Source organism: Pollachius pollachius, assembly GCF_949987615.1.
Source record: "Pollachius pollachius genome assembly, chromosome: 1".
NCBI classification, from domain to species: domain Eukaryota; kingdom Metazoa; phylum Chordata; class Actinopteri; order Gadiformes; family Gadidae; genus Pollachius; species Pollachius pollachius.
Window position 1 is genome coordinate 11390077 of NC_136934.1, and position 25065 is coordinate 11415141.

The 25065-nt window shown below is 44.3% G+C and overlaps 1 protein-coding gene across 1 annotated transcript; it reads left to right on the plus strand.

The window, feature by feature from the left end:
- Window positions 1–2: 2 nt before the first annotated feature.
- Window positions 3–23144, plus strand: pnpla7b (patatin-like phospholipase domain containing 7b). Its single transcript, XM_079756103.1, has 35 exons — window positions 3–127; window positions 720–811; window positions 1146–1220; window positions 1850–1937; window positions 2166–2242; window positions 2371–2471; window positions 2973–3113; window positions 3484–3643; window positions 5489–5569; window positions 6105–6233; window positions 6419–6499; window positions 6970–7087; window positions 7707–7781; window positions 8408–8502; window positions 8956–9180; window positions 9607–9684; window positions 10235–10440; window positions 10786–10917; window positions 11510–11633; window positions 11933–12122; window positions 12307–12456; window positions 12832–12895; window positions 13279–13447; window positions 14188–14370; window positions 14597–14715; window positions 16658–16814; window positions 17301–17417; window positions 17549–17618; window positions 17914–18030; window positions 18417–18565; window positions 18914–19066; window positions 19656–19772; window positions 20620–20704; window positions 21114–21247; window positions 21957–23144. The coding sequence occupies exons 2-35, from the start codon at window positions 773–775 to the stop codon at window positions 22017–22019; spliced, it is 4062 nt and encodes a 1353-aa protein (XP_079612229.1). The 5' UTR covers window positions 3–127; window positions 720–772; the 3' UTR covers window positions 22020–23144.
- The last annotated feature ends 1921 nt before the right edge of the window (window positions 23145–25065 follow it).

Consider the following 25065-nt stretch of genomic DNA (forward strand, 5'->3'; position numbering starts at 1 on the left):
ATACATACTGATTGTTTATCAATGCAACCAAGGCGTCGGACAAATCCGCCCACTTATTTCTGGCTGTCACTCGTTTCCAAGGACCTCTGCAGCGGACACGCAGTGACAGAGTGAAGTGTTATTTACGGTAACTTACAATTTATAAGATATTAGTGTGTCAGTTAAAGCGGATTCAACTGTTATCGGGCATTGTGCTATGGATTGCGTTTATATAAGTAACTTTATTGCCGATTAGGTTTGTTGTACCCAGTTTTCAAAAGAAAGATCCGATTCAGGGCGAGAGAATGTGTCCCTCGCCCCTCTATTCTGTATGCGGGCGATGCCAATTGCTTAACAATTCTGCTGTTCAAAGCAAACGCAACGCTGAGAACAACGGCACTGTTTCTCATGAATGGAGGTTGTAGCCCGTTGGCATGTCTCTGGCTCCTTGGGGAGCGCAGTGGAGTATTAGTGGAGTATTGTGGGGGGTCAACTAAACGGGGGTATCCCGTTACACACGGACTAAATGGGTTTATGCACGTCCAGTAGTCGCAAGCGGTTTGTTTTCAAACAGTGTCTACTTGGCGGTGCGGCCTTGTTATAATGTTAAGAAACATTTGCCGTAACTTCTCATTAACTTAACTTCGCTTCAAGTTGTCTTTATTTCATGTGTTTTAATGAATACTCTTCTGTATTGATAATGAAACGTCATAATAAATGTGAGTCATTTTTAATTCAAGCCGCATTAAGCGTGGATTGAGTCGTGTTTAGACCTACATCCTCGTCTCCAGGCATGGAGGACAAGGATGAAGAGACCTGCAGTATATACCCGGTACGTTTGGTTATCAAACTGTCAACAAAATGACCAGTGACCTGGTCCTTTAAATAGAAAGTAATGTGGTTGAGCAAAGTTTTTGACATGGTTATTATGTCCAAGTTAAACTTCAGTCATTTCATTGTAATCTTCTCTATTACTTAAAATGATCGTTCAGTTATTTTAGTTATTTTAAACTTAAGTTAAAAAAAGTGTCGTTTATTAAATGGGCCTAAATAGATTTGAAGGAAAATAAACAGCTCAAAGCTCCCTTGTGTGGTTTTGTATGTATTGTCCAGAGGAATCCCTCTTTTCCTTGTGTATTCTACTGTATACTTTGTTGATGTTTCAGAGTCTTGTTCCCCTCGGGAATAAGATCAAGGCCCGGGTGCAGCAGTTTGCCGAAGACCAATCAGAGACCTCGATGGTAAAGTGTCAGGTTTCCGTGGTGATTTAAAGTGGTCCACTGTGTTTACCATAACCCAAACCCTCTGACAGCAGCATACCAAAGCTTTTCACCTCATACTGTTTATCTAAGTGGTTCATAAAGGTCCCATATTATACCACCAGGTGTGAATGTGATTAGTCATTACAAGCAAAATCTGTCTACTAGCCTACCCAGTAGACTGTAGCAAACGTAACTTATCTATCCGTCATACATCTAGGTGGGCACTTGGGATGTCATTGTAGATTTCCAAAACGGCTTGTAATGGCTAATCACACTCACACCTGATGGTATAATATGGGACCTTTAACATTCTTAGCCCTGCGACCAAATTTTTAGATCCAACAATTCTTGCCTACCCCCACCGTGCATCTGACCATTTGACCAATCAACATCAACATCCCTCCACGCTAAATGATTAGTAGTTGTTTGCTTGTTGGGATGAATCATTGGGACATAAGTTGTTTTTTTGTATTTGCCTTTTCCTGTGACCCAATATGCAAATCAGGCTACCCTAAAAGGGGTCCCGAAGCACAGGTCCAGAAATACTGCAGTAAGAACTTGTAACATACTTAGTTTAATGTTTTCTATATATTTCTTTTTTTATCCAGTTGACAGTGTTAATAATCGGAGCAGTGATGTTGATCTCCCTCATCGTTGTGGTCGTGTTTCTTCTCTATAAGCGGTACAAGTTATCTAGTAAGTGCATCCTGTTCTGGGTTTCCCCTCTAGTTTTTCCGTTGGAAGACTTCCGGTTGGTCACCAAACCTGTAACACAGAAATTAGTGGGAAAGAAGATATGGGCTGCATCAATGATTCAGCATGTTTAAACAATGTGCTGCTCAACCATAATTTGAATACTTCAGGAATTAGTGTTTTATGTATCACAATACTCACTCACTCACTCACTCACACTCTCTTTTTCAGAAGAGCAGGCCGGTCCACAGTACCGGTTCAGGAAGAGAGACAAGGTGTTGTTCTACGGCAGGAAGATCATGAGGAAGGTGTGTACAATCCTGTGTTGTTTAGTGACTTTTAGTGTGAGGGTTGTGCTGAGTATAGGCTTTGTAGCTGGATATTATATCAATTTGCTGAATATTTCTCTGTAGTAAAGAAAATCTCCCACTCCTAGGTCCAGACGCTGTCCTCCACCTCCACCTCCAACCCCGCCTCCAACGCTGCGTCCCGCCAGCGGGTCAGGAAGCGGACCAAAGTCATGTCTATCGCACGCAAGTGAGTGTCCATAGGAGAATGTACAGAAACACACCATGCAAAGCTGGTAGTGATAGGAAGAGATGAAGAAAGGAAGGAACAAAGAAAACCATAGACTATTCCAAAACCACTTTCCACTTTTTTCGGTGATGCCTTTTGTATACTTCATCATTCATCATGTTTATATATGTTAACACAAATGTCTGTAGCCCGCAAGACATTTTTAAAGGCAAACGTGTTTAAAAAACAAACACAAACGTGTAAACATACTCCCCTACTCAGTGACAACCGTAAGGGTAGCTTTCTCCTGGTTAATTGTGTGAAATTTCTTAGTTGCTGTACACACTATTCATTGTTTGTATTGTATTGTTTCTGGGATTGTAGTACTTTGTGTATCCTACCTCTGCACCGCACAAATCAGCACAGATACCTTGTGTGTGCAAACGTACCTCGCTATAACGGTGAACCCTTTCTAAGTCTGGGTCTGCATCTGTGTGTCACCCCCCCCCCCCATCCCGTCAGGATTCTGCGGATCCGGAAAGAGCCCCCAACGCTGCAGCCCAAGGAGCTGCCCCCCTCCCTACTGGAGGCGGACCTGAACCAGTACGACGTTGAGACGTCCAACCTCCCCTCCGAGGTCCTCTACATGCTGAAGAACGTCCGGTGGGGTCACAGTACATCCTCTGATCCATAAATATCATTTAGTAGCAGACTCTGTTATCCAGGTCAACAAGTACAATCAAAGCCAAGCAATCAATAAAGGTATTACAAAAAAAACTGGGCAGAGCGCATAGTTGCGATATGAATCAGAAACACAATGTTAGGAAAATAACACCAACATAATGGGTCGTCCAGGGAGCCCACGACACAAGAGCCGGTGTGTGTGTGTGTCTGTGTGTGTTTGTGTGTCTGTGTGTGTATCTGGGTTCTTGGGTTTCTATGTATTTATGTGTTTCTGGGTTCCTGTGTCTCTATGTATTAGTGTGTTTCTGGTTTCCTGTGTGTCAATGTGTGTGTGTGTCTATGTTCCCAGGGTGCTGGGTCACTTCGAGAAGCCCCTCTTCCTGGAGTTGTGTCGTCACATGGTGGTGGTCCCGCTGCAGCAGGGGGAGGCCCTGTTCCGCCCGGGAGACCTGGACGACAGCATCTACGTGGTCCAAGACGGACACCTGGAGCTCTGCATCTACGAGAGTGTAAGATACAACCAAAACATATACATTATAGTTAGAATAATAACAACTGTTTGCTTGGTTACTGTATCGAGATTTTGATCAAGAAGTTCCAAGATGGCGGCTTTAAGTGTGCTTTTGGAACTTCATATCACATGGTTGAAACCCTCCTGTTCCGTTGTGATAAACCATTTATGTCTCAAACTGTTAGAAATTGAGTTGTCAGAACCCAGTTCAAAGGTTTATTTAAGCTCAATAAGCAAATAATAATGCCAGTATGAGATGTGGCAGTCTGTGATGATGGGAATGAATAGAAAGTAATATGGATGGATGTTTGAAATGTAACTAAGGCAAATCAAATCATCAAAGTAGAAAATCGTAGAGTTCAAGCTCCAGAAACAGAGTCAGCGGCTTGCTTAACCTAACTAGCTGAGAAGCCACCAGCCAGCTGAAGCTCCAGTCACTTGGGCCCTTAAAGCCATCATAATCTTTGTTGGGTTATGGGTTAAAGGATGACTTAATAATCTGTTATTTTGGTGCCACTTTAGTGCACTTAACATCAAGGTGATAATGTTCTTGTAGCAGCTGCAGGTCCCATCCTGACCTGTGGTCCTAATGCTACATAGTTCCCTCTCTCTTTCAACATACTCTCTGGTCTGTCTTCACTCTCTTATCTGTATTACGCCATAAAATATGTATACACACACACACACACACACACACACACACACACACACACACACACACACACACACACACACACACACACACACACACACACACACACATTTTTATACTTTATTTGATTCCACATTACAAGTCAAAATTTCATTAGGAATCCATTTTTTGGATCCAATACATTCAAACAGATCAGCACATTGTTATGTATCATATAATTTCAGGAAGAGTCTCATTTTCCAAGTACACATGTTTCCTTTAATTTCTGAAATTGAGAAGTACTTTACTAACTGTTTGGCTCTTGTTTTTGAAAGTCCCCCAATTAAAAGTCCATGGGTCGCCAGCCTATCTACATGCCCTAGACTACCCAACACTAGCACATAAGTTGGCATTTGTAACCAAGGTTTTCAATGGTTGTTATCAATGATTGATATGTATATGTATCACACACGCACACGCACAGGCTCAGGCACACGCACTTTCCAGGACACATTTTACACACTTATTTTGAACTTTTTATGTCGGTATATCAACTTGCCACTGTATTCTATTCAATTTCCCTTTAGTGTGACTCTTGTGTTATGTGTCCTTTTATTTATTGCATTTTTAACAATAGTTTTTGAAATCATTATTTTTTTATTTTATTTTTATTAAAAAAAAAGAAGGCATTAATAATTGTTTCTTTTAATGGCATATATGGAGGGAGCTAGCTAGTCAAAACATCCGTAATGGACACCAGTGGGAATTTTATATCTTTGGCACCAGTACTGTTTATGGGCTTGTCTGCCTTTTTCTCTGTTTGTCAACCACGGAAAGCTGATCTGAAGTCAGCAGAGATCGCTGAAGTCTCGTGTTAAATGGCAGGTGCATTCTGTCACCTGACACCCACCACTAGCTCTGGATTCAAATCCCTTTCTAGTAACTGTATTACTGGGTAACTGTTGTTTGAAAGTGCATACCAAATATAGAGGGACAGGTGCTATATTTTTAAATAAAAAGTAGTTGTAGTTGTAGTGTGCAGTGTGTTTCAAATCGTTGTTTTTATCTGAAAAGTTCAGGTAAACAGCATGCATGTTTAGCTCAAAGTCATAACTCCAGCAATTTATTACAATATTCCTGCCCATGCACGTTGTGTTTTATGTCTCGATGTTTAAATGTCAAATGTGTTTTGACCCTCCTCTGTTTCCATAGGATGGGACGGAGGCGGTGGTCAAGGACGTGTTGCCAGGCGACAGCGTGCATAGCTTGTTGAGCATGCTGGACATTATCACTGTACGTGTGCATGTCCCCCTCCTCTTTCTCTTCAAAATATCTGTTATCTGTTTAAAGGGTAAAGCAATATAGGCTTCAGGCATCTATAGGCGTCTATTAGTCTGCACATCATGGCTTTGATACAATATGAATTAGACACAACATTGGTGTAAGGCATTTCTAGTGCTGCACCAGCAAGCTAAAACCAAAAACAACTGGAACGAGTAGCCAAGTTTAATCAGAAAGCAGTCTTAGTAGATTTATTGATGTATTCATTTATGTAACAGTGGAAGTCAAGTGCATAATAGGAAACGCAACAAAACAAAATAATATACAATAATATAATAACACAATAACATCGTTCCACTAATGCTCTATCACACATGAGATGAGTATCTGGGTCGTTGGTCAGTCCCACACAGGGGAGGCGGTGCCACATGCCAGATGTTGCCGTCATTGATATCAGTGTCATGGATTTCTCATGTCCTCCATGTTGAAACATCCGTATTCATCCATCCATGTTGTCGTTGATGCCGTCTCCTCCTGTGGTTGCCAGGGTTACCCGGCCCCCTATAAGACGGTGTCGGCGCGAGCGGCGGCGTCCTCCACCGTCCTGCGGCTCCCCGCGACCGCGTTCCAGTCCGTGTTCGAGAAGTACCCCGAGACCCTGGTCCGGGTCATCCAGGTAACCATGGTGACTGAAATTGTTTGCTGTTAAGCGCTAAACAAATGTTTTGATTTTTCTATAGCAGGTTTCAATAATGTGAAAGTGTGTGTTAGTTTGTGAAAGTGTGTGTTAGTTTGTGAAAGTGTGTGAGTTTGTGGCAGGTCAGGTGTAAATGTTCGGACCTGTCTCCGTATCGTCTGTAGATCATCATGGTGCGACTGCAGAGGGTCACCTTCCTGGCTCTCCATAACTACCTGGGCCTCACCACGGAGCTCTTCAACACGGTACCAGTCACCCTGAAACATATCTCTACACGGACTCATCCCTCCACATCTCTAATATGTCTACATGTCAATCACAGTCTCCCCCTGGCTCTTGTCTTTACATTTCTAATATCTCTACATTTCAAATGCTGTTTTCCCTTGGCTGGATCTGTTTTGTCAAAAAAGTTTATGTATTCAAACTCAGATCTGTCTAAATATTTGAAGTCATAATGTAACTGCTATTCAGGATGCACCGATATTTAATGTATTGGTTGATATTAATATTCATTAGCGGCATTGGCTTAAGGACAGAGACCGCGATAAAAAACTGAATATTTATTACATGTTATTTTTAAATGCACATAGAACTTTTACTCAAACAATAATATGAATATTTTCATGCCGTCTTCCAATATTATACATATTGAGCCTGTGTGTGGCTCATTGTGTGTTTCTGTGCGTGTGTGACACTGTGTGTGTTTGTGTTACAGGAGAGCCAGGCTATCCCCCTGGTATCGGTGTCCCAGATCCTCGGTGAAGCCCACCCCAGAAGGCTCAGTCGCCAGGCCTCGCAGACCGAAGACCCAGCCGCCGAAAAGACAGACGCAGGTGCACACACACCCTGGTTTATTATTTACTTTTTATTCATGCACCGGGCATTCAACAGGCATGGATTGTATTGTAACACCATTCTTCATTATGTATTCATTGTTTACTCAACTTTCGGCATGCATGTCTTACTATTTTCTATCAAGGTATTACAAATATGCTTTTATCTAAAGTGAATTAAAGTGAACAGATACATGTCATAAAGGAGCAGGTAGGGCATTTAGCTTGAGAAATCCTACAGGTTACACTCTGGACATTTGGCATCAAACCCACTGAACCAATACATTTTGGCTGGGACAGAATGTCCTAAGCCAAGAATAATAAAGTGTTGTTTTTTTAACTGCTTCTGACTTGTGTAATACTAACATTATGTATGTTAGTATTAAAGATAGGGTACGCAATTAATTTTAGAACCATTTTTTTGTCATATTTGTTGAAATTCAGTTGACATCCCAGCAGCAATCAATAAATTGAATGCTCTGAAAAAGGAATGGAGGCCTAAACAGAGGAGCGGGATTTCTTCAGTTGGATTCCCTCCAAAATCAAGCTCACTATAGCTGGTTTCTCGAAAATGCCTTTCATACCTTTAACAACTGTAACTTTGACTTATGCTCTGTAGGAGAAGCAAAGAGGGCCACCTTTGAGGCAAAATGCAGGAAGTCCAGATCTCTCTCCACACCAATGGCAGTTACAGGTAACAGAACCCTTTTACATTTACATAGTTTTACAATTCACAGAGTATTTAACATTATATTTTAACTTCAGTGCACTCACAAGCCAACCCATTTTAGTGACAGTTGAGTGAGTGAGTGTCGAGTTATTGAAATGTAGATATATCAACATGAAGTTAAGTTGGCAGATATATAAATATATTGAAATGTAGATAACTAATTATCTCAGTGGGTAATCTCAAAGTCAGGCGATAGTAACACCAGTGGATGACCAGACGTCTCCAACTCAAACTTGAACAAACAGGAAGCATTGACAAATTATTATTAAATTATTGATTTGCTCTCAGATTGGCAGAGGCTGATAATTTTTCAGGAAGTTTTTTTTGTTCCAGTATTGCCTTAAAGATCACATTGCAAATGACATTTTTTGAGATTAACTGACATTCATTCAGTTCTTATTAGCAATTAGCCTTAGATTTGCCTTTGGGGTGAATACATTTTGTGGGACCCCAAATAATGTTCTACAGAAACAAAACCCTTTTCATTGTATTCCCCTAACAGAATCAATGGTACCATCGGTTCTTTGTGGAAGAACCCTGCTTAGTGCTAATGGATTTCTGGTTTCTTCTCCTCCTTCATGTCCTTGCAGTGGACATGACTACGGACCTGAACAAGGCGTTTGAGCGAGCACATGTCCGAAAGGAGGAGGGGCCATCGGTATCATCATCACCCCCGGCCCAGAAGGTGTGTGACCGAGGAGTCTTTTTTGGGGGGATGGGGGGAGGGGGGGTCCTCAAACTGGTTACGTGTAAAAATTCTCTCGTGCTGCTCTCTCGCGCTCCACTCGCTCTCTCTCTATCTTTCTCCCTCTCTCTCTCTCCCCTCTCCCACTTTAAACCTCCCTCCTCCCTGTCTTTTTCCTTCTCTCTTTCTCTATTTATCTCTCTCTCTCTCTCTCTCCTCTCTCTCTTTCTTTCTCTCTCTCTATCACTCTTTCTCATTCTCTTTCTCTTTCCCCATCTCCCACCCGCTCGCTCTATCTCTCTCTTTCTCCCACTCCAACCCTCTCTCTCAATCTCTCTCTCTCTCACTCTCCTTTGCTCACTCTCTCACTCTCTGTTTACACTTAACCCCCCCCTCCTCCCTCTCTTGTTCCTTGTCTCTTTCTCTATCACTCTCTCTCCCCTCTCTCTCCAGTCTATCCTGAAGAAGAGTGTCACCATGCTTCACACTCCCTCAGCGGTGTACCACTACAGCGAGAGTGGAAGAAGTCCCTCCTCCACCTTCACCTCCACCTCTACCCCCTTCAACCCCTCCACCAGCTCCAACACCTCCCCCGCTCCCGGCCAGGTCCACCACAACAGGATCAATGCCATCTTCCAGGCTGCCAAGAAAGATCTGCTGAAGGCTATCCAGCTGCAGGTACCATGGCAACCCCCCACTAAACTTCCCAGCTACACTTTTTCTTTTGTTAACCTGAGAAGTAGATTTTTCAGGTTTATGTATATTATCCTACCTGCTGCATAATCCTATATGTGCTTTTTAATTTTTTTAATATTCTTGATGCTTTTGTGTATAAAAAGTAAAAACATAAAATATACGTCCACATTTGTTTTTATAAATGGATCAGGCCTCTATCTTGCATTTCGTCAATACTGATATCCTACTGATGATCCTATTATCGATATACATCTCTCTTATGAGTCCTATTAGGTTAAGAACGTTTTGTCTCATCAGTGGCCATGCGTTAGCTGTGGAGGGTTATGTGTGTGTTCCACAGGAAAAGCATGAAGTGATGTTCTATGTAGCAGGTCTGCATGGTCAGGTAAATCCTCTCTCCTGTCCCAGGACCCCAGTTTGCTGGAGGGCAGGGTGACCTTTCGCCAGGTGAAGGCTGGGTGTTTGGTGGCCAGCCAGGGAGACCAGGTTAGCCCCCCAACCCTCTCTTAACTACCATACATGCATTTATAACATTCATGTGTTAATAACAGATGGTTTGTTAGAGTTAATAATGCACACGTCTGAAGTTAATAGACATTGAGACATGAAGACAGCAGCTAGCCAGTTCATGTGATGTCGTTGTAGAAAAATGTGTCTTGAATTGAAAGATCCTGTCTGGTTCAACCGGAAGTGCAAGGCACTAACACTGCCAGGGTTAGGGGTTTGATTCCCACTGGGGCCCTAAGAACAGCTGAGCAAAGCTCGTGTTATCGTGGGAGGCTTTGGATAAAAGCACCCATCAAATGCCATATATTCTAAATCAAAGTATCTTCCTTAAATTATAACCTTTTGATTTAATCAAATATTTCATGCATATATTAAAACTGCTGGTGCACCTGAGTCTTGTTGCATAAGCTATGCTCATATTTAAATAATTGTTACCTGATTTTGACTGATTATATGTCTCTCCCCCCCCCATCCCCACCCACTCTCCTCTCTCCCCCCTCTCCCCTCTCCCCCCTCTCCCTCTCTCCAGGACGTGAGCGTGGCGTTTGTGGTCTCAGGTGTCCTCCACGTGTACCAGCGGATGATCGACCGGGAGGAGGACAGCCTGCTGTTCGTCACGCACCCCGGGGAGATGGTGGGCCACCTGGCCGTGCTCACCGGGGAACCCCTCATCTTCACCGTGCGCGCCCACCGGGACTGCACCTTCCTCTCCATCTCCAAGGCCCACTTCTACGAGTAGGCGTCACAATGACTCATGCGCATCATGAACGTGTGTGTGCATGAACACAACTGAGTGAGCTACATGGTATTGAAAAGCTGGATCCAAATATAATTCCATTCCAATAAACGGGTGTAATCTGAAAGTGACGCGTGCACAGACAGTAAGAACCCTAGATTTACTTAATGTTAAACCAAGCGAAGCACAGAATTCCGAGGAATCAAAAAAACAGCCTCCCTCTCTATTTGTGTAATGCCAGCGCGTTAGTTAGCAGGGACTCGAACCGGCACCCCTGGAAGACGGGGACTGTGCCTGTTGCTTTACCCTAAAGCGCTGATCTTCATCTTGTCCTCCCTCCCCAGGATCATGCGGGAGGACCCCCGGATGGTCCTGAACGTGGCCCACACGGTGGTGAAGAGGGTCTCTCCCTTCGTCCGCCAGATCGACTTTGCCCTCGACTGGATGGCCCTGGAGGCCGGCCGTGCCGTCTACAGGTGGGAGTGTCAACACCTGGCAGTGTTGACCCTGATTTAGACAGGGAACTAAACCCCTAACTGTTGCAGTGTTTATGCCATGCTCCACCAGTACAGCTAAACAGGGAATCAACCCCCTAACCCTGGGAGTGTTGATGCCTTGCTAGACAGGGAATCAAACCCCTAACCCTGGCACTGTTGATGCCTCGCTCTACCAGTTGAGCTAGACAGGGAATCAAACCCCTAACCCTGGCAGTGTTGACGCCATGCTCTACAGTTGATCTACACAGGTAATCAAACCCCAACCCGGGCAGTGTTGATGCCTTGCTCTACCAGTAGTGCCAGACAGGGAATCAAACCCATAACCCTGGCACTGTTGATGCCTTGCTCCACCGTTTGAGTTGGACAGGGAATCCTATCCCTAAACCTGGCAGTGTGGATGCCTTGCTATACCAGTAGAGCTACACAGGGAAATCAAACCCCTAGCCCTGGCAGTACTGATGCCTTGCTCTACCAGTTGAGCAGATCTTTTCCTTTGTCCATTGTATCAAAATGCACACTTGGCACATACTCAACAAATCAAACAGACTAAATCCGTGCCTCCCCCCTGCAGACAGAACGACCGGTCCGACAGCACCTTCATCGTGCTGAGCGGGCGTCTGCGCTCCGTCATCGCCAAGGACGACGGGAAGAAGGAGCTGGCGGGAGAGTACGGCCGCGGTGACCTCATTGGCGTGGTGGGCGCTCCCTCAGGCGCATGCCTTATTAACTAATAAAAATAGTCTTATCAATAATATGCAAGAAAACAGGTATCAGTCAGCTCTGTACAGAGTTGGTTGGTTGTCATCACTCCCAACTGAAACATTGTGACAGGGGACGTTTGAATCTATAAACACAGACATTGTTGACAGGTAAACATGACAGACTGTTGAGGTAGACCTCTTCAACCGTTTGCTGCTTGATTGCTACTCTAGCACAAATGTATTGACACTATGTATTATTGACCATTGGTGTACTGTGTGTGTGGCGGCCCCAGGTGGAGGCTCTGACCCATATGAACCGGGCCACCACGGTGCACGCGGTGCGGGACTCGGAGCTGGCCAAGCTGCCCGAGGGGGCGCTGAACTCCATCAAGCGGCGCTACCCCCAGGTCGTCACGCGTCTCATCCACCTGCTGGGCCAGAAGATCCTGGGGAACATGCAGCAGGTCAACGCTCCCCTGGCAGGTGTGCGTGTGCGTGTGCGTGTGCGTGTGCGTGTGCGTGTGTGATAAATAGGGCTAGTAGCAATACGAGTAAATAGTACTATACGTACTACTAGTTCATATTTAGTACTCCTGCTAATAGGGCGAAGAAGCAGCACGTACCAATCATTGAGAACCAATCAAAAGGATTCCTTCTGTTCTCCCAGCACGTGGTCTGGGTCTCCACACCCCCACCAATAAGTGGGACTCTGGGAACCCGGCCTCCAACCTCTCCACCGTCTCCATCCTGCCCGTCTCTGATGACGTCCCCCTGACTGCCTTCACCCTGGAGCTGAAGCACGCCCTCAGCGGCATTGGTACGCACACACACGTACACACACACACACACGCACACGCACACGCACACACAAACAGACTAGCACACACACACACACACACTAGCACACACACACAGGTAAATGCACACACACATGTAAATGCACACACACACACACTACTACACACTTAGACACACTAACACACACATGAACGCTTATCTGTTAAATGCTGTTTACTTACAATGAGACCTTCTTAAAAGAAAGACAATGTTTGGGTTCCAAGACTGTTTCCTACGTCCTTTTTCACTAGACTCTTGAGGAGACGAGTGGTAGCAATGAGTAGTAAGCAGTATCTAGAACGATTTTTGAAATTCACCACTTTTATTGTTGTTTCTGTGTGTTTTTGGGGAACAGGTCCCACTTTGCTGCTGACCAGTGATTCGATCAAACAGTGCCTGGGCTCTGCTGCTCTGGACAGGTCAGACATGCGATGAAGTGATCAAATAGTAACCAAGTTCAGATCGGTTTAGCAGAATGTATGTATTATGTATGCCGAAGCAAAAACCAACCCGTCAAATGTGGAGTAGCCACTGGACAGAGTGCAGAGTAGCTCTAGGAATAGCAAAGCACATGTCATAAAATCATTTGTTAAGTTGTTTGGATAATAATATCTGTTAACTTTATCTCCCCCACCACCTACAACGATTTACAACCAATCACATCACAGGAAAGCCACACGTCCATAACTGATTGGTTAAGCAGTTTGGACATGTCCCACCCCCAAAACATTAACCATCCAACCAAACACCTCACAGCACACAGTGTCACACGTCCTCCAGCTGCTCTGATTGGTCTCCTCAGCGTGCATGAGTACCGGCTGTCCAGCTGGCTGGGGCAGCAGGAGGACATCCACCGCATCGTGTTGTACCAGTCGGACGCGCGCCTCACCCCCTGGACCCAGCGCTGCATCCGCCAGGCCGACTGCATCCTGATGGTGGGCCTAGGGGAGCAGGAGCCTGCCGTGGGCGAGGTGAGCAGTGGGGGGCTCACATGCGCCCCTTGTTTCAGGGGCTATGGGGCTGCAGGTACGACTATGGGGCTGCAGGTACGATCTGGCTGGCTGTTCCCCCAGTTGGGGTGTATGTTGTTCTGATTGGCAGGTTGTTCCTCCAGTTGGCCTGTATGTGGTTCTGATTGGCTGCTTGTTCCTCCAGTGGGCCTGTATGTGGTCCTGATTGGCAGGTTGTTCCTCCTGTGGAGTGTCTTTGGTTCTGATTGGCTAGTTGTTCCTCCAGCTCGAGCTTAGGTTGTTCTGATCAGCTGTTCCTCCAGTTAGACAGAATGTTGTTCTGATTGGCTGGTTGTTCCTCCAGTTGGCCTGTATGTGGTTCTGATTGGCTGGTTGTTCCTCCAGTTGGCCTGTATGTGGTTCTGATTGGCTGGTTGTTCCTCCAGTTGGCCTGTATGTGGTTCTGATTGGCTGGTTGTTCCTCCAGTTGGCCTGTATGTGGTTCTTATTGGCTGGTTGTTCCTCCAGTTGGCCTGTATGTGGTCCTGATTGGCTGGTTGTTCCTTCAGTTGGCCTGTATGTGGTTCTGATTGGCTGGTTGTGTCTCCAGTTGGCCTGTATGTTGTTCTGATTGGCTGGTTGTTCCTCCAGTTTGCCTGTATGTGGTTCTGATTGGCGGTCAGGGAATATGTTGCTCTAATTGACTGGTATTTCCTCCAGCTTGAGTGTGTGCTGCTCTGATTGGCTCCATGTTCCCCCAGTTGGAGCGTATGTTGGAGGGCAGTGCGGTGCGGGCCCAGAAGCAACTGGTTCTGCTCCACCGGGATGACGGCCCGCCCCCACGGGGCACCGCTGAGTGGCTCAACATGAGGAGCTGGATCTGCAGACACCACCACCTGTCCTGCCCTCGCAGGGTCTTCAGCAAGAGGAGCCTGCCCAAACTGGTACACACACACACACACACACACACAGACACACACAGACAGACAGACAGACAGACAGACAGACAGACAGACAGACAGACAGACAGACAGACAGACAGACACTGCAGTATCTTCTATCTTGAGCCTCAAATGATTCTGAAACTGATAAGAAAAGACTTTAATATGAATTATCGTTCGAAGCACAAGTGAGTCTAATTCTGTGTGCATGTGTGGGTGTGTGTTTCAGAGGGAGATGTACCAGCGTGTGTTTGACAAGCCGCCCGACCGTCACTCCGATTTCTCCCGCCTGGCTCGCGGTCTGACGGGGAACAGCATCGCCGTCGTGCTGGGAGGGGGAGGGGCCAGGTACGACCGCTCTGTCATCATCTCGACTACGTCATCTCGTCATGAATGACTCAATAATAATATTGATATTACCCATCTTTATGGGGATATGAACTCTGCGTAAATATAGTGAGGCTAAGAACAAAGATCAACATCAAAGCAGGCAGTAAACATTTAAGTAGCTACAAAATAAAGTTCTTCACAACATAGTTGAAAAAAGCAATTGCAGAGCCATAGAAATCAGATATACAATCAATATATTTCCCATTTGTCTTTATTGCAATTGGTGGTGGTGCAAACCATTACAATAGATTTCAGAGTGCCTTTCAATTTCCACAACCTTTTCAAATGTGTTAAAGTGCCATAGCAATAAAACAGCTCAACAAAGTATGTTATAGACTTCTAAAGCTAGTATAGATAATCACAAATCAGCCAAAGTACACAAGTCAAAAATATATCACAATGTATCGCTTATATAGCCCTACATCATCAAGTTCAGCAATCTCCCATTCAGAGTTCAGCAGAGCTTAATTTTCAATATCGATGAATCAAACTTCTTCTAACAATTTCAATTATGAGTCTATAAAATGTCATAAATAATGGCAGTTGGCCAGCAAAAGTTAATGGAGACCAAGGTGATGGCTCGACTTTCCCTACTTCTTCTTACAAGCAGCCAAGAAAAATACTGTTTTGATAATGAATTAGCATTTCTCAAGGTTACTGACCAGAATGATGAGTGAATTGATTGATTAACCGTGTCAGCTCTGGACTCGACTCCTCAGTTTCTGTACAACAAGGACATGTAGTTCACTTTTAGGACTTTTTATGGTGGTGTGTTTACTTGATAAGGATCTTACTTCCTGCCAGTCCCTGTTGACTTCCTGTCTGTATCCTTTGCTCTCCTTCTTCTCCTCATTGCTCCAGCGACACCTGGAGGTTTAGTCAGGTGGGTACCTTTCTCAAAGCCACTAGCCCCCCACCCCGTGAGAGCTTTGATAGCCGTACTAGCCCCCACCCAGAGCACCTATCACCCATGCCCTACCCGTCTTCTTATTCCTTACTCACATTAGACAATTTGACATTTATCCCAATCTACCTACCGATAGATAAGATAAATGTTCCTTTTGGTAGTTTAGTGTGTGAAGGGCAACGATAAAGCACACCACTGACCGATTCCATTCCCGAACAACCCAGTACTGATCCTCAAAATGAGAAATCTGGCAAATCGCAAATAAATCGTAGCTTAGTAATGCTTTGCCAGCTTTTGCGTTTGTGTTTTTCACAATCTTAAAGCAAACCAAAGAACAATGGGAGGCCTTAATTGCAGTGGTGGAAGTAAAAAACGATCTTCTCATATCAAACACCACTGGTTAATCGGGGACAAACAATGTAAGAACCATCAAAAAAAAAATTGGCCAGGCACAGTCAGAAGGGGGAAATCAGGCGAATTATCCTGTAATGTGAACCCAGCATTAGTATTGTCTTAAGGGGTAGCCTAGGGCCATAGAAAGCCGATGGTACTAGTTTCCTGTAACATTTGGTCCTATTCAGTGTTTTCCTGCCTATCGAAAGCACTCTGAATAGCTTCTAATTGTAAGGTGTTAATAATCTGGCTCTACGATGCTGAACCATTCAGATTTAGAGAGAGCTTCCCCATTCCCAACCCATCTCCTTAATGCTTCCTTATTATAGTAAATAACGTTGAGTATCATTGAAGGTTCATGCTAGTGTAGCATCAGGGACTCCAGTACTCTCCTAGCAGGAACACATATATGTTTCTCCTTGCTATACATATACTTCTGTTTTACATTTCTCTTTCAAGTAGTTGTCTTTTAAAGTCCTTTTAAATGCCTTTATAATTAGTTACCTGCAAGACCACCAAACAAAAGTAACATTTTTGATTTTGCGGTCTACGGCCCTGAGAGAAGGCCCTTCTTCTGACCCCGGGCTGTGGTTGTTCCAGGGGCTGCTCCCAGGTGGGCATCCTGCGGGCACTGACGGAGGCCGGCATCCCCATCGACCTGGTGGGCGGGACCTCCATCGGCTCCTTCATCGCTGCGCTGTACGCCGAGGAGAAGAGCTGCAGGCGCATGTGTGCCCGTGCACGAGAGTTTGCCGTGGTGGGTTGAAATGTACAAGGGCCCCTATTTCACCACAAAACGTGATGATTAGTAGTACAGCCATTACTGACCATTTCAGGGCTACACGCTAATGACATCACAGGTAGTAGTCAGAGTGACCACACAAATGTATGTCCAATGTGTAGGCTGGTAGGTTGATCTATCTATCACGCCACTGTCACTATAGGATAGGTTTGGACTTGTAGTCACTCCTGGTGGAACAATAGTTTGGGAGAAAGATACACTGTCTTGAAATTTTGATCAAGGATTGAGGCTTGGGTGTTGTCTATTGATTTGATAAATGTTAGGTACTTTAAATTATCCTCTTTGTGACTTTTTGAGACATTTAAAAATGTATTTTAATTGAACTGTATATAAATATATACTGTATACTGTGTGTGTGTTTCTGCGTGACCACCAGGTGTTGCCATTTAAGGACGGTGTTCAAAGGATAGACCTGTTAATGTTGTTGTTGTTTGTTTCCAGGATATGACCTCTATCTTCAAGAAGGTCCTGGACCTGACCTACCCGGTGACCTCCATGTTCTCTGGAGCCTCCTTTAACTCTAGCATCAGCTCCGTCTTCAAGGGGAAACAGATCGAGGTAGGCTCCGAATCGCACATAGAATTAAGGTCCGAATCTGAGCTCGATTTAGGATTTATATACATCAAATACATTGCAATTCAACTGCTCAGGGTGTGCTTCAAATGTCTGGACTTGGTCTTGTATCTCAGGACCTTTGGATCCCCTACTTCAACATCACAACAGACATCACAGCGTCTTCCATGAGGGTGCACACTGACGGTCAGTGTCACCATATCACAGTATCTATAATGATTGAGTTATTACTTCCTGTTACATGTTTCGCTGCTGAGTGTATTTTAGAAATACAGGTTAGAGGGACGAGGAGAATTATATTAGTTTGGTCTCTTTAACTTGCCAGCTGTTTTTTTTTATCAGTTTAATCATTTGTTTTAAAGTTGAATGATTAGGGCTAAGGGCTAAATAAAAAGTTATTTAGCTAGCTCAGCTCCCACCCAACGACCAGGTCTTAACGGGTCTTCCCTAAGAGGTTATCGTCGTTGCGATTCCCTTGCAGGTTGGCTTTGGAGGTACGTGAGGGCCAGTATGTCTCTGTCCGGCTACCTCCCCCCACTCTGCGACCCCAAAGACGGACATCTGCTGATGGACGGCGGATACATCAACAACCTGCCAGGTGAGTCCAGAGTTTAATTCTGTGTGCCCCGTCTTTTTGAAGATCCACGTCGGGACTCAGAGACACCTCACAGTTCTTTGCAGTGCTGTCTGTATTTAAACTTACACGTCACGTTACATGTACAAAAGGGGGCAGTATAGCGTATCTTACTGCAAATGTACATGAACAAACGAGTGGATCCTGTGTAGCTCAAATTGATGGAATCTACAGCGTACTTCAGGAAGTGAAGGAGCTGAGAGTTATAGATTGTTAACGAGAAAAGTGTCAAAGTGTAGTCAAAGTTATGCGTATATTAAGACCATTAGTGTGTGTGTGTGTGTGTGTGTGTGTGTGTGTGTGTGTGTGTGTGTGTGTGTGTGTGTGTGTTCTGGGTTTTGTGTCCCAAGCCGACGTTGCGCGGACCCTGGGTGCAAAGATTGTGATCGCCGTCGACGTGGGCAGCCAGGATGAGGACGACCTCACCAACTACGGGGACAGCCTCAACGGCTGGTGGTTGCTATGGAAACGCTTCAACCCACTGAGCGAGAAGGTCAAGGTGATTGGTCAAACCTGGAAATGTACATTTCTCAAACCCCAGATTGATGGTGGGCTTAATGTTATGTTTAAAATAATAGATCTATAATTGTATGTATATCTAAGGAATATATTCAAATGATCTTAGTCATACATTGTTTCCATTCACAAAGTTTTAACATCACTTTAAATGTTTCTATTAAAATAAAAAAGTGTATTTTTAATGAATCCCTTACTCACATTTTCTTGCCATTAACAATCGGCACAACTATGTGAATATCGATATTGACAAGATCAACTTTATTAAATCCCCAAGCGTATTTGACGGTGTCTCACCGTAGTGTACATCAGTGAATGTCTGTGCCGCCAGGTACTGAACATGGCGGAGATCCAGACGCGACTGGCGTACGTGTGCTGCGTGCGGCAGCTGGAGCTGGTGAAGGACAGCGAGTACTGCGAGTACATACGGCCGCCCATCGACCGCTACGGCACGCTGGACTTCGGCAAGTTCGACGAGATCGCGGTGAGCTCATCATTCCCATCTTTGGCCTTCTACTCAAGGAAAGAACACCGCTAGCTATCGCTGGCAGCGGCAACTTCTATCAAAGTTGTTTTTATTGTGTTTTTTTTTTTTTATTAGATTTGGGAAAGAGCTTGTAATTTGAGTGGATCCTGAAGTTCATGATACATAGTTAATACAACATATAAGGTATTTGGCAAGTGACTCATGGTCTAGAAGGTTTATAAAGCTGCTATATGATCTGCATTTTATATAGCGCTTTTATCCAAAGCGCTTACAATATTGCATGACATTCACCCATTAATTTACACATTCACACAACGACAGCGGAGTCAACCATGTGAGGCAACACCCAGCTCGTCAGGAGCAGTTTATGGCTAGGTGCCTTGGTCAGGGACACCTCAACACTCACCGGGGATCGAACTAGCAACCTCGCGGTTACCAGCCAACCCGCTCTTCCTCCTGAGCTACTGCCGCACTTATTTAACGCCTAACATCACTTTAGCTAGTTATAAACATCTCACGCTTACATACCAGCACCCCATCATGTTGTTGAATCGGCAAACAATCCGATCTCCAACCCGCTCCCCAGGACGTGGGCTACCAGCACGGCAAGACGGTGTTTGAGGTGTGGCAGCGTGGCGGGGTCGTGGACAGCATGCTGAAGGACCGCCACCAGGAGGAGTTCCACAAGACCAAGAGCGGCAACGTGAGTCAAAACCAGACAACATTAAGCATGCATTAAGTCCCCACAGCAGGGTTTATTCTATGCACGTGCGGATCAAAATACTTAATTTTAACATGACGCTTGATCATAACCATTGAGCAAGAGTGAATGTCAAGTAGAGTGGCCATGTGGAGAGTGTTGATCCTAGAGACTGATTAAAAATATATTCATCCGGGTGCCCCGGTGGTTCACCTGGTAGAGTGCCTACCATATAGGATCAGTCCTGGACACAGCGACCCGGGTTCGAATCCTGCCCGTAATCATTTGCTGCAAGTCCTCCCCTCTATCTCCCGTGCCTTCCTCTCGATCTCACTCTATAATATAGCATAAAAAAAAGCAACATTCATTTGATGCATGTGCGGACCAAAATACAGATTTTAGGGGCTTGATCATAACCATAGAGCAAGAGTGAATGTCAATTAGAGTGGCCATGTGGAGAGTGTTGATCATAGAGACTGATTAAGAATTTATTCATCCATTATTTCCATGGCACACTTACACACATTCCCGCTCCCTTACACATCTAGCCAGCTCTCCGTGATAAAGCCGCGGCAAGTCCTTTCAGCTAGCAGGAGGGTTTCCCACCTGATCCGTCACGATACTCTCCACATTTTGATTCTACTTTATTCACTCCAGCACCAGCTTTGTCTTACCATAAGGTGTGTTCAGTTTAGTTTCTAAATCTTACAGAATGAAAATCCTTTGAAAATGGATTTGTGTCATACTTTCGCCCACACATGAATGAATGGGGACTGCCGCCCTGCACGGTGCTATTTGAGGAGCTACAGGTGCTTTTCAAAGACTGATCTGTCATGCTGCCGTCCCTCAGATGGTCACGTGTCCCAACGCCTCCTTCACCGACCTGGCAGAGATCGTGTCCAGAATCGAACCGGTCAAGAGCACGCCGATAGAGGGTGGGTTGTCCAGAGAAATCCATTTACGTTGCTCTTCTACGCCATTTATTTATTAGGTTGTACATGTACACTTCTATGTACTTTTGTGGATCACAAGGCAAATTTTACTCGTTTATATTCGTTAATGTTTACGTTAATGTTTAAGGGTATTAATGAGAAAACATGAAAAAATATATTGGTGGAATTATTAAATATCAGTGATCTACAATATGGTCAGTAATATTAATCCCTACTTTGATATTTTCCTTCTACATTGAAATTGAATATCCACTTTAACTAAATAACTCATTGTGCACATAGATGTATTCATAACATTTTCAACTTTCCTGCATCCAAATTTCCTCCATAACTAGTAAGTATATTTTCTTACTAAATTAGCTCCTATTTGCTCTGGTTTGTATCTCCTCAGAGGAGTATTCAGACGACGGCCAGACGGACTACGAGGAGGAGGACGCAGCAGGAAGTGCCCTGTCGGACTACGAGATGTCCTACCTGACCAGCGAGCTGACGGAGGAGGAGGAGACGGCCGACACCGCAGAGACAGTACGTCTTCATCCAATCAGGCGACAGAGTCACTCTAAAACACAACTTCAGCCCCCTCCCCGCTAGCCTAGCTATTGCCAGACCAAGCTCAATCGTAGACTCACGTTGGTCTGTTGAGGCTGCTGTTATTCTCTTCAGCACAAGAGGTGGGATCAACGGGCCTAGTTCGAATGACTCTACACGCAATTGGCTGCTTGCCGTCGCTTCTCTGTCGCCATTGTGTTAAACCAGCCAATAGCGCGCCAGGGGGAAAAGTTGGCTTGGTGATTGGCTCCCGCAAAAGCGTACCAGAAGCAGAATTTAAATCACCGGCAGAAGGGGTCGGGGGTACCCAGTCTACCCCCCCCTTGTTTCCCTTTTTCCTTTGGATAAAGCGAAGTACTAAATTGTTAAAGGTCCCATGTCATGCCACCAGGTGTGGGCTGATTAGCCGTCACAAGCCGTTTTGGAAATCTGTCCCTTATGACATCACAGGTGGGCGTGTCCACCTAGATGTGTGCTGGGTAGATCAGTCTACCAGCCTACCCAGTGGACTGTAGCAAACGTTGCTCATCTATCCGTCACACATCTAGGTGGACACGCCCTCCTGTGATGTCATAAGGGACAGATTTCCAAAACGACTTGAAACGGCTAATCAACCCACACCTGGTGGCATGACATGGGACCTTTAATGTTAAAACTACTTTAAACATGTGTTTCATTTTTTCAGGATGAGGAAATCCAGATCAGACATCGACACCGACAGAAGGGCGAGGAGCGCGATAGTCATTGACCTTCATCGTCATCATCATCAACAAGGCTATGACCCGTAGACCAACACCTGTTCAGACAGCACACCTGTCCAGACAGTCATGGGTTTCTACCAGTGCACTTTGTAGAAGGTACTTATGCACTAGCAATCATGAAGAACGCCCATTTGCACCATTTTGGCTCGGCTCAAGTATAGGAAGAATAGGACAATAAGACAATAAGAATGTCGTTGGTGGTAATGGAGTTTTGGTCATGTTTATTAGTTAATCTTGAAATGATTTGTCATTATTGGTTGACATTGTTGTGTGTGACTGCCACAGCGTCTTTCATGCGAGATTTGGAAAAAACTCAATTTTGATTAGCCTAGGTTACAGTATGATTTTATTTAGAGTTGTACACTACTACAACCCTCGATTCATCACAAAAGGCAGAGTATCGCCACAAACAACTCCCAGGATGGATTCTGATTTACAAGCCCTATTAGGGAAGATCCAAAATGGCTGCTCACCCATGGCAGTTACTCCCTGTGTGATCGACGAAGCTGTAAAATGTCACTAAGTATAGGTTATATTAGCATAAACACACTAATGGTATGTGTGAAACACTGTGACTAAATGGCCCGAACACGGTCTTGCCAAGTTAACAAATGATCTACCGTAGCCATATCCTAATGCAATAATCGAGTACAGTATTACCTCATTAACAACAGAGCGTGTGTGTTTGTGTGTGTGCGTGTGTTTGTGTGTGTGTGTGTGCGTGTGCGTGCGCGAAAGAGCTGAATGTAATCGGCTAACTCGTGTAATTTCTACCTAGGATAATGCCGGGCGACAGCCAATCAGTGCAATATCAGGCTAATGTATTGCGAAGGTGACTTAATATTAGTATATGTGACTGCGGGACATTTTGAGGTCTCTAATAAGCTAATAGTGCCTTTATTTACTTTGATTGTATTTAGGCCTTCGGTTTTAACTAACATTTTAAATCGTTTCAAATCCTTTTTAGCTATGATCAATTCTAATACTGATTTATAATGAAGATATCTGAAGTAGATTTTCATTGTTGAAGAAATGGAATTTAATTTGAGGCTATTTGAATATTCTTGTGTTTTTAATAAGCCATAATGAAACAAAGGGAGTATAAAGGGGAAAACAAAAGGCCTATTAGGCCGCCTACTTAATGAGACTTAATGAGACGGTTGTATTGTACGTTAAGTTGCACATCAAATAAAAACCTGCAAACAGGATATTTGGTCTTCGTCGTTTTTGGAAAGATCACTTGTTCTAGAACGCGTCAACACACACACAGAACTTCGAATAACACAGGCCAACGGTGGAGAAAATAATTTTACGTATTCAAAGCAGACAACATTGAGGAAGCAGCGCATTCGCCTCCAACATTTAGGTCATTAAAATGTACAGCTTGTTCAACTTTAAACTTAGCGCATATCCAACACTTAATAGAGAACCAGACACGTTATTTGATTTCAAGTGAAACTAGAGACTTTAGAGTTCGAGGCAACAGAGATCTCTGACAACTGAATGAAAAGCGCAAAGCATTGCTTAAAATGCAGAAATGTCAAATTTATTTCAGTGACGAATCGGTAAGGTCAAATATAATGCACTGCACTGCTGAACAATCTGAAAGGTCAAATATATTGCACTGTACTGGATTGAAATCTGAAAGGTCAAATTTATTGCACTGCAAGCTGTGAACTCTGCCATCGGGACCAAGAAGAAGGCGAAGAAGGTGAGCCACAAAGTGGACCCTGCTATGCATTACTACAGTATACTACCATTCAGTTAGAGTAGGCATAATGGTCATCATTATATTATCATTGTATTTTGTATATACTTCGCCAATAATCGCAGAAATTGTGGTTGATGTTTTTGGATGAGTGAGACGTCTGTTTGTGAGACTGTGTGTGTGTGTGTGTCTGCACGTGGTATATATATGTGTGTGTGTGTGTGTGTGTGTGTGGCCGTTCCATTATCAAAGTGGAATAATTACAATATCCCTCCAGAGTTTGTGTTATTACTGTATTCTATTGACTGTAGAATGCTGGCGGAGGGGTGACAGTGTAATTAAATCCACTTTTTTATCGACCTGCTTTAATACTTTGTTTATTTTAATACAACCATGAAGACTCGATAGTTCCAGGGAGGCTGACTGATACTGAACATCTCACTAAGACAAAGCGTTCGGCATCATTCATGAGGAAGGTTAACTCTGGGTTAACTGTAACAAGCTCTTCACTCTACGTCACCCTGTCCTGACTTTCAGATTTTCAATTGCCGGAAGTCCCAGAATGCACAGCGGCAGCCAAAAAAAGAAAATGGTTGAATCTCTGCAAAGATTTGTGATAATGAAGTTTCATAAACACACACACACACACACACACACACACACACACACACACACACACACACACCAGGAGCTGCTGGTTCGACTGGAGTGTGAGACAGCTGAGTTGGAGGATAAGATAAAGGAGGAGTTTGAGGGGATACAGAAGTCCGGAGGTGAGAGAGGTTGAATCGAGGCAGAGGGAGGTGGATCCCCAACACACTTTCATTAGTGCACTCAGGGTGGAAGACCATGTGAGGAGAGAAATTTTACTTTCAAACCTATATTTACCATTTAGTTCTTAAGCAGCAGTTTTCAATTGATATCCAATAATAATTGATTTCATTTTCAATTTATTTTCCTTTTAGATACACTGCAAACAATAAGGAGAAGGTAGGGCAGACATCTTGCACAGGGATGCCTACCGGTAGACAGGTGATGCTAGGCTTCGAACCCAGATCCTTTTGGCTAACTCACTCACAACCACACCGACTTCTGTTTGTATGTTTTTGATTGGGGAACATTCAGAATCAGTGTTGGCCACCTTTGGCAAAAATGTTAGCGTTGGATCTATCTATTCTATGCAAATATTGCAAATGTGCAAACAGTGAGAAGGAAATCTCATGAGCAGCAATACCATCAGGAATTCATTAGAATTTAAATGAAACATTAATCCCAATTTAGCCACCACCCGTTTTCAGAGTTGTTTGTTTCTTGCAATGAGCAGA

Excerpts from the sequence above, each read along its gene's own strand:
- pnpla7b (XM_079756103.1), top strand. The coding sequence starts at position 773 with ATGGAGGACAAGGATGAAGAGACCTGCAGTATATACCCG. Across the intron at positions 3,644-5,488 it reads AGCTCTGCATCTACGAGAGT|GATGGGACGGAGGCGGTGGT; the intron begins GTAAGATACAAC and ends CTGTTTCCATAG. Across the intron at positions 10,441-10,785 it reads TCCAAGGCCCACTTCTACGA|GATCATGCGGGAGGACCCCC; the intron begins GTAGGCGTCACA and ends CTCCCTCCCCAG.